This window comes from Myotis yumanensis, unplaced genomic scaffold, assembly GCF_028538775.1.
Source record: "Myotis yumanensis isolate MYYU_CA2020_CCGP unplaced genomic scaffold, mMyoYum1.0.hap1 SCAF_16, whole genome shotgun sequence".
NCBI lineage: Eukaryota > Metazoa > Chordata > Mammalia > Chiroptera > Vespertilionidae > Myotis > Myotis yumanensis.
In genome coordinates, this window is record NW_027223767.1 from 46,151,871 (window position 1) to 46,161,454 (window position 9,584).

Genomic DNA, 9,584 nt, shown 5'->3' on the forward strand with positions numbered 1-9,584 from the left:
GTTAGGGGGTGCTGCCGAGCTGGGGTTCCAGCCCAGGATTGCCAACCCCTGTCCCACAGATCCAGCCAGGCGTCCAGGCCTCGCCCTCAGCTTCTGATCTGGGAGGACTGGGCGCTGTGGGGTCTGAGCGGCCTGGGCGTGAGGGTGGAGCTTTGAGCTCCCCAGGTGATCTCAATGTGAGGCGGGGATTGAGAGCCTCAGTCTCCAAGGCACAGGTGGGCATCAGGGGAGAATGTGCGAGGGGAGGCCAGAGAGGGAAGGCAGAGGCTAAATTGGGGGCACCCCCTGCTCTCTCTCCTGGGCAGCCAGGCCTGTCCCTGGCCCCTGAGCTTGGTGGGTGGCCTCCCCAGCTCAGCTGAGAGCAGCAGTTGGCTGTCCTCTTGGTCCCGGACAGCAGGCAAGGCCACACGTCATTCTCCTACTTCCCGAGCCCCAGCCCTTGCCCTGGGAGGGACCGCAGATGCCCATGTTGACACGAACCCCTCCCAGGTGTCACTATTTGTCCCAGCACCTTCACATCCTCCAAGGCCCTGTTGCCTGGGACAGGGCGATTGCATCATTATCAGCCTCCAACTTTTCCTCCATCGATAACCAACCAGGAAGCTGGCAGGTGATCATCAGTCACACTGACATTTCCCGAGGCCACCTGTGGGCAGAGGTGCCCTTGGAGAGCCTCCCTCCCCAGGAAATGCTCTCCCCTTTCCTGGGTGCCATTGTTGTGTCTCTCTGTGTGTGTGTGATCCCTCCCCTAGAACCTAGACTCCACCAAAGCGAGGAGGAAAGAAAGGGCCACCACACTCCTCTCCTATCCCCGGGGCCTCATCCAAACCCTGGCTTCCTGCTGGTACTTACTCCCCGCAGTGAGAATGGAATAGACGAGCAGCCCAAAACCTTAATGCGCATCTCCCTGAGCTGTGTTTGGAAAATCACCTGCACACTCACTCAGGCCCGGTTCTTGCTGACAGGAAGAAGCCTTCCGGAGGCTGGGGCCCCTCGCGTTCATTCTCTGTTGTTGCCCTAAAAATCACCACCCACTTAGGGGCTTCAGACAACACAAGTCCATCCTCTCGCAGCCTGTGGGTGAGAAGGCCAGGCTCAGCGCGCTCCCTGGGCCAAAATCGAGCGGTGGCCAGGGTTGTGCTCCTTCCTGAGCTCTGGGATGAATCTGCCTCCAAACTCATCCAGGTCGTTGGCCAAAGTGAGTTCTTTGTGGAGGTGGGGCCTCAACGTCGGCCCCTCTCAGCTTCTGACGGCTGGCCACCCGCACACCTCGTCCTGCTGGCCTGCTGCCCTCACCCGCCCTTCTTCAATCCCGCAAGGGCAGGCCAAGTCTTTCATTCTTCAGAACTTGGACTCATCCTTCAGCCACGTCACTTCTGCCTCCAGCCAAAGAACCTTCTCTGTTCTTATGGGTTCATCCGATTGAATGGGCCCACTCAGATTCTCCAGATAGAGCGCTCTACTTGAAATTCTGTGACCTTAATTACAGCTGTGAAGTTCCTCTTGCCATGTAAGATCAAATAGTCACATGTCCCGGGGGTTGCGGGGGATGAACATCTTTGGGGGAACCTTATTCTCTGCCCACCACACCCACCCCATCCCCCAGGAGAAGAAAGATCCCAGAATTAGGTGGACAGAGACCTGAATTTTTTAAAAAAATATATTTTTATTGATGTCAGAGAGGAAGGGAGAGGGAGATACAAACATCAAGGATGAGAGAGAATCATTGATCGGCTGCTTCCTGCACGCCCCACACCGGAATCGAACCGTGACCTCCTTGTTCATAGGTGGACGCTCAACCACTGAGCCACTCCAGCTGGGTGAGATCTGAGTTTTAAGCCCAGCTCTCCTTCTTGGTCATGTGATCTCAGGACAGGGATCGCTCAGCTGTCTGGGCCTGTTTCTTCATCTGTAGAATCGCCCCAGTAGAAATCAAGACTTGGGTTGTGGTACAACCAGGACTCTGCTGAAAGCGTATCATTTCCCGTTGCCACAGCAACATGAGCCTCTCTTTTCCCCAGGATGTGAGCAGAGCTGCTCCCTCAAGCCCCCTCAAAGTCTCTTCTGCCTCTGAGAGTCTGTGACTCAATTATTGTCACCAATGCCTGCACTGTTTTTGCCATTCTCGTTTATTCCATCTGCTGAGTCACCAAGACCTGCGCTGTATTAGGATGGTTAGTCACCAGAACATTTGGCCACTGGTTGCCATGGAAACCTCACAGCCTGCTTCTTTCATCACCTGTTAATTCTCAGCAAAGCTGGCTGTGAGTGTGGGTACCACGGCCTCTTATCCAGAGCGGGAGGGGCCCTGATCATGCACGAACAAAAGCAAAATCTCTAGGCCCAGCTGCGGAAAAATAAAAAACAGCCTAGAGCTAGTTACATCCGTCCAAACGAGGTCAAGACAGCGATTTATCAAGCAGGCTAACCAGCCCAACCGGTGTGGCTCAGTGGTTGAGCATCAGCCCAGGAACCAAGAGGTCACGGGTTTGACTCCCGGTCAGGGCACGTGTGGGCTGCAGGCTCAGTCCCCAATAGAGGACATGTAGGAGGCGTCCTATCAATAATGCCTTTTTTCCCATTGGTGTTTCTCTCTCTCCCTTCCTCTCTCTAAAAATCAATAAAAACATATATTAAAAAAAAACAACAAACAACCCAGGTCAACAAGCATTCCATTTGGTTTTCTGGAACATCTTGGGCAAGCCCTTTCGTCTCTTTGCTAACCATCTGAAGATGTATTTTTTTTAAAAAAAAAATATATTTTATTGATTTTTTTACAGATAGGAAGGGAGAGGGATAGAGAGTTAGAAACAGCGATGAGAGAGAAACATCAATCAGCTGCCTCCTGCACACCCCCCACTGGGGATGTGCCAGCAACCAAGGTACATGTCCTTGACTGGAATCAAACCCAGGACCCTTCAGTCCGCAGGCCAACACTCTATCCACAGAGCCTAACCAGTTAGGGCTGAAAATGTATTTTTATATTGAAAAGTGGTGAATGGGTTCTGTGATTACTGCCTTCCCTTGAGGCACAGGGGCCTCAAGGAATTGGCTCTGGGTAGGGGGTTTGCAAGAGGGGGGATGAGGGGCAGACCTGGGGAGATGTGGGGCAGCTGCAAGCTAAATCCAGCCCAGCAAAGAGGGCACCAGGAGAGGGGGCGACACTCCGGGGTTTCCAGGTAAGGGAAGGTGAGGGTTCACAGCCAACCAGGATGTGGCCACGGGGCAGGGAGAGCGAGGCCATCAGCCCACGGCCCATTGCTCCTGATAACCGTGACACGTCCTGTGTGCAGAGGCCGGCAGACGGGACAGGAGATCAATACGTCACCCTCTGATCACACCCTCCCTGATCTTCAAACATCAGTATGGGCGGAACATGCTTTCTGAGTCTAAGGTCATTTGGTCCGCCTGCCTCACCTGCCCCCCAACGGGAAGTAGCCTAAAGGATGCGCACCAGACCCCTGACCCCGAGGACATGGCGGGGACATTGTTCCTGACCCCAGGAAGCCTGCCTCCTGCCTGCCCCATGCCCAGCTGAAGAATGGCCCCTACCCTGCTTCTGCCCCTCACCAGCACCCCTTCCTCCCCCCGCATCCGGGTGACTGACGAAATGGCAGGGTTCTTCGTGCTGTGGGAACCTGGCCTCATGGGAACGGAGGGTTTGGGAGGGGCCTTGAGGCCTTTATAAGGCAGGGCTAGAGCAACCGGCCCAGCAGAGAACCGAGAGGCACCAGGCAGACCTCAGCATCACCCAACTCCCGGCTCGGCAGGTGAGAGCACCCGGAGGGGAGGGAGAGGCTGGGAAGAGCGTCGATGGGGCACCACACCCTGTCAGGCTCACATATCAGTGTCGCCAGGGCTGGGACCCTCCCCTTCAGCCAGGGTGGGACTGGGTCTCAGCACGAGGACCCACCCTGGATTTCCGACTCTTGCCTTCGAGCTGACCTGCTGCTTCACCCAGGGCCCAGCCCGGACCCTCTCACTCCATATCCCCCCCCTCTCACCAGCCCTGGGAGGTGAGAAAGACAAACGCTATTCTCCCATCTCTCAGATGAGAAAACTGAGGCCCAGAAGGAGATGTGACCCAAATGATTGGGTAAGGCTGGGCCTGGAACCCGTTTTCCTGGACCCCATCTCAAGCTCTTTCCTAGACCAGCCCTGTCTGAAAGCACTTCCCATGGCGATGGTAGTGTTCTATGTCTGCTCTGTCCGATATGGTACCCACCGGCCACACGTGCGCTGGAAATACGGCTAGTGCAAGGGAGGACCTTTTTATCTAATTAATTAAATGTAAAGAGCCACCTGGGGCCAGTGGCTACCATATTGGACAACCCACATGGCTAGTGTTGGGCACGGTGAGTGTGCAGGAGGTCTCCAAAGAGCTCCCTGTGGTCCTTTATCACTGCTGAGTGTCCTTTTTAGAAAAGACATTTTTATTGATTTCAGAGAGGAAAGGAAAGGGAGAGAGAGATAGAAGCATCAAGGATGAGAGAGAGCATCCTTTCTTTTTTTTGCATTTTAAATGTATTTTTATTGATTTCAGAGAGGAAAGGAGAGGGATGAGAGAGAATCATGGCTCGGCTGCCTCCTGCATGCTCCATACCGGGGATCTAGCTGGCCACCTGGGCATGTGCCCTGACCCGGTATCGAACCGTGACCTCTTGGCTCATGGGTCGACACTCAACCACTGAGCCACGCCGGCTGGACCCTTGGCTATTAAAGTTTGCCTAAATGACAAGACCGAAACATCCACAGAGCTGCTCATGTGGCTTCCAATTGTGCATAACAGCTGAGAAATCGTTCCTCTAAGAAAAGCAGCCGCTAGAATTAGGGTAGGGAAGGAGGAGAGGGGCAAGGCGTGGAGGTAGCGGGAGTGGGGGGACTGGCAGGAACAGTCCACAAGCCCTCCCAGAATTGCACACCTGCCAGCAAGGAGGGACCTGGAGCCCACCAACCCAGGGCCCTGCCCCTGGTGCCTGGACTGCCCTCCCCTAAGCTCGGCCCTGCTCCCTCTGCAGACAAGATGCAGCGGCTCTGTGTGCAAGCGCTGATCCTGGCTCTGGCTCTGGCCGCCTTCTCGGAAGCCTCCTGGAAGCCCCGCTCCCAGCTGCAGGACGCACCCTCCGGCCCAGGGGCCAAGAGGGCCCCGGAGGCACATTGGCCGGACCAGCTGGGCCCAGCCCCTCACCACCAAAGGCAGCTGAGGTTCCCGGATCCCCCACGCCCGGTGGCAGGTAGGAGCTGCGGACAGCCCTCCCTGCTTGCCTCCCCCAGCCCGTTTGGGCCCTGGCCTCGGTTCTCGGGGCTCCGTGTCCTTCCCCATCCTCACCGCCTCTCCCGCCTCTGGCCCGCAGACCTGTCCAAGAAGCAGGGGCCGTGGCTGGAGGAAGAGGAAGAAGCCTATGGATGGATGGACTTCGGCCGCCGCAGTGCTGAGGAAGGGGACCAACAGCCCTAGCCACCTCCCAGCCCAGCCCAGCCCAGCCCCATGGAAAACCAACCCAAATAAATCCGCTTCCAATGGACCACACTGTGTCAAGTGTCCTGGGACAGGGGAGGGGTGTTGGGGCAGGGTTGAGGCAGGGAGGGGAGCTGGGGCAGGGTTGAGGCAGGGAGGGGAGCTGGGGCAGGGTTAAGGCAGGGAGAGGAGTTGAGCACCATCTAGGGCAGCAGTTCTCAACCTGTGGGTCGCGACCCCTTTGGCGGTCGAACGACCCTTTCACAGGGGTCGCCTAAGACCACCCTGCATATCAGATATTTACATGACGATTCATAACAGCAGCAACATTACAGTTATGAAGTAGCAACGAAAATAATTTTATGGTTGGGTCACAACATGAGGAACTGTATTGAAAGGGCCAGAAGGTTGAGAACCACTGCTCTAGGGGCAGGCGCCACGGCTCATGCTTCTTGGTGTCCCCAGAGCCCAACACTGAACAAGAATCTCCTTGTGTGGGAGGGAGAATAGGGGGTGGGGGTGAGGGTTGAAATCAGAGACAGCTTTTTATTTTATTTTATTTTTAAAATATATTTTTATTGATGTCAGAGAGGAAGGGAGAGGGAGAGAGAGATAAAAGCATCAATGATGAGAGAGAATCATTGATTGGCTGCCTCCTGCATGCCTCCCACTGGGCACAGTCCTGGCATGTGCCCTAACGGGGACTCGAACTGTGACCTCCTGGTTCATAGGTCGATGTGTAACCACTGAGCCACGCCGGCCGGGTCAGAGAAAGCTTTTAACAAGATAAATGCAATCGTGTCAGGCCAACCCTCCAGTGCTCCCCATTGCGCGTAGAATGAAATCTATGCTCCGTGTCAAAGCTCTGAGAGCCCGTCTTCATGGTGGATGCTGCCATGGGGACCACATGTCTTCCTCCTCTCTCTTCCATTCCCCAACACAGACACTGGCTCCTTCCTGCTCAGAACCTTTGTCCTTGCTTCCCCCCACCCCACGCCAGCACAAACGTCGCTGGTTGACATGCCTCCTCCTGAGAGACCCATCCCCTGCTCCTCGCCCCCATTATTCCCTGACTGCAGCGTACTGTGTTCTGCCGAGCACATGGCACATGTGGTGGTTTGGCTGGACGGCTTCTTGTCTGCCTCCTCAGTTAGAAGGAAACTGTGAGAGCAAGGACCGCGTGTCCCTCTGGCCTGCTGTGTTCCCGACTCCCCAAACAGGAGGTACCCAGTAAATATCTGTCAAATGGGCGAGTGGCTGGCGCGGGCACTTGCTGGTGTCTCACCCCCAGCCCCTCACCGCTCTGTCTGTGGACAGCATCCTCCCCCAGGCACAGGTACTCTCCGCCGGGGGCGCTCCGAGCACAAGGCCGGCTGGACATGCCGGGGAGTTCGTGCCTCAGTCCACGGCGGATGAGACCTGGAGGAGAATGGCAGTGCAGACTCCCAGGGCTGGCAACCTTTCTCTAAAAGGGTCGGATAGAAAACATTTTAGGCTTCGCAGGCCAAGGGACAATGTTAAGAACATTGTCTAAGTATTCAAAGAACCATGAGGCCTAGTTTGCTGACTCCCCTTCCAGAGCAAGTCATGCCATCTGCAGAAGAGAATTACTTACATTTAAAAAGCCATCCCCGGCCCCAGCAGTGTGGCTCAGTGGTTGAGTGTGGACTCCCGGTCAGGGCATATGCCCTGGTTGCAGGCTCCATCCCCAATGTGGGGCGTGTAGGAGGCAGCCGATCAATGACTCTCTCTCAACTTTGACGTTTCTATCTCTCCCTCTCCCTTCCTCTCTGAAATCAATAAAAATATATTTAAAAAATAAAAATGAAAAGCCACCCCTCCAGCCTTTGAAAGTCCGGGGTCCGCATCCCGGGCTGCTGCTCCATCATCCCGCCCCCCCAGGACTCCCCATCCTCCACAAGAAAATCACTTGTCAGCCTCTCCTCCTGCATCGCACTTCGTTTAACTGTCATCATGCCAATAAGGGGCCAACAGTCACACTCTTCCTGTTTGGGGGGTCCCATCTCACCCCCCTACCCTCTGCCATCCCCTCCACTCCGGCCACCCAGGACTCCCCACTATTGGGAAGTGTCATACTCTCATTCATTCATGAAACGGAAGCTCTGCCCAGTGGCTCCCCCACTAGCCTTTAGCTTCCAGCTTCCTGGACCATCTCGCTGTGTTTTAAACAGCTCTGTAGCTCCAACACCCAGCATAGAATGGGTCATACAGTAGAGGGTCGTTCAACTCCTGCTGAATAGATGTTTGTGGAACTGGATTTGACCTGCTCATGAAAAAGCAGCCCTGAGGTTCCTGGGGAGTTTGGGGTAAAGAAGGAGGACAGGAAATGGAGCAGACAAAGAGAGAGGAAAGGGACCCTCCAGGTCCCCAGGTGGTGGCACCATCTAGGTCAGTGATGGCGAACCTATGACACGTGTGTCAGAGGTGACACGTGAACTCATTTTTTGGGTTGATTTTTCTTTGTTAAATGGCATTTAAATATATAAAATAAACATCAAAAATATAAATCTTTGTTTTACTATGGTTGTAAATATCAAAAAATTTCTATATGTGACACGGCACCAGAGTTAAGTTAGGGTTTTTCAAAATGCTGACACACTGAGCTCAAAAGGTTCGCCATCACTGATCTAGGTCAAGCATATCAAACTCCCAGCCTGTGGGCTGCATGTGGCCCACAAGGAACATTTTTGCGGCCCAGCCAATATAACGGTATGTAAGAAACGTTTTAATAAAAATGTTGTAACTTAATTTTTACAATATCCTGTTATACATAATTATCAATAATGAACTACAACGTTCGCTAATGACTAATGATTATAATCGTGTTGCATTCATTTTCCTTATGCGCCTTACGCGCAGGTGCACCATTTCTCTCCACTAATACTAGCAGCCGATGGCCACGTCATTAGTCTTGTACTGACTTGTTTGGTGTGCGCAACAGGAAATATTTTGCTTTTGGAGAACAAGAAAAAGAGGCTTATTTGCATTATGCTTATTAATTTATGCAGTTATTCAGTGTCTGGTAAGTTAATGTTCAAGAAAAATACTAATTTTTATTAAAATGTTCTATTATTTTATGTTAACGATGACTCATTTATTTCAGCCCTTTGTATTCAGCATGTCTTTACTGAAATAAACCTATGTTTCTAGGTTCAGGCACTGGAGCCCAGCAACTCCAGCTCCAGCCACCAGAGGGCAGTGTCAGTACACATCTCACCGCTCTCCAACTCCCGCCCAGGCAGGGCCAGTCACCCCGCAAAAGAGGCAGAGTCTGCAAAGTGACCCATTTTACAGACAGAGAAACCAAGGCTCAGACCCTGGGTCACTCTTCAGGTAAACATGTGGGCCCAGCAGGTAGGCGTCTGCCACAGCCCAGGAGACCCGGCAGGCTCCCCTGGAGTGGGGCCTTTCAGCCTCCTTCCCCTTCCCACCCTGCTGCTGCTGCTCTGACCCCAGAGGTCAGCAGAGCAGATCCCCTAGGCCTCCTGCTCTCCCTCCCTCCCAGTGTGTCCCCTCGGACTCCTGCTGGGCCAGAGAGAGGGCAGAAGGAGGCACCCCTCCCCCCACCCACCACCAGAGCCTTGAACTGGGGGCACCATCACCCTGATGCCCAGCCTTGGGCAGCCTCCCCTGGCCTGACCTTGGAAAAAGTCACCTGGTACAGGGTATCCCTTGGCAAGAGTCCCTGAGGGTCAGTGCTTGGGATCTGGGCAGGGCCAGGCACCAGAACTACCTTCTGCATCCAACTGGGGAGCAGGCCAGAGAGGGTGCCCTGGACAGGGGACAGGGGAGACTCCCCCCCCCCCCCCCCCCCGCCCCCACACACTCCTGCTTGTCTCCTGCAGGCCTCAGGGGAGCCCTCCTCCTTCTCCTGGTTCCTCTTCCACCACCCACCCCAGCCCCTGGGCATCTCCACCCCTGAGGGCCCCCTCTTTCTTTTACTCCCCCTCTCAGGTCCTTGGCCAGACTCCTGGGGCGCTAACCCCCTCTGAGCCTTTCCCCTGGCCTGGGACAAGGGTATGGAATGGGTTGGGGACCTGAGCCTCTCAGCCTGCTGTCCTCTGTTTTCTAGGACCCAGCTCCGAACTTCTAGAAAAGGTCTTAA

At 54.5% G+C, this 9,584-nt stretch overlaps 1 protein-coding gene across 1 annotated transcript; it reads left to right on the forward strand.

The window, feature by feature from the left end:
• The first annotated feature begins 3,726 nt into the window (after window positions 1-3,726).
• GAST (gastrin) lies at window positions 3,727-5,525 on the forward strand. The gene is made up of 3 exons (XM_070394395.1): window positions 3,727-3,770; window positions 5,019-5,234; window positions 5,355-5,525. The coding sequence occupies exons 2-3, from the start codon at window positions 5,024-5,026 to the stop codon at window positions 5,456-5,458; spliced, it is 315 nt and encodes a 104-aa protein (XP_070250496.1). The 5' UTR covers window positions 3,727-3,770; window positions 5,019-5,023; the 3' UTR covers window positions 5,459-5,525.
• Window positions 5,526-9,584: the final 4,059 nt, after the last annotated feature.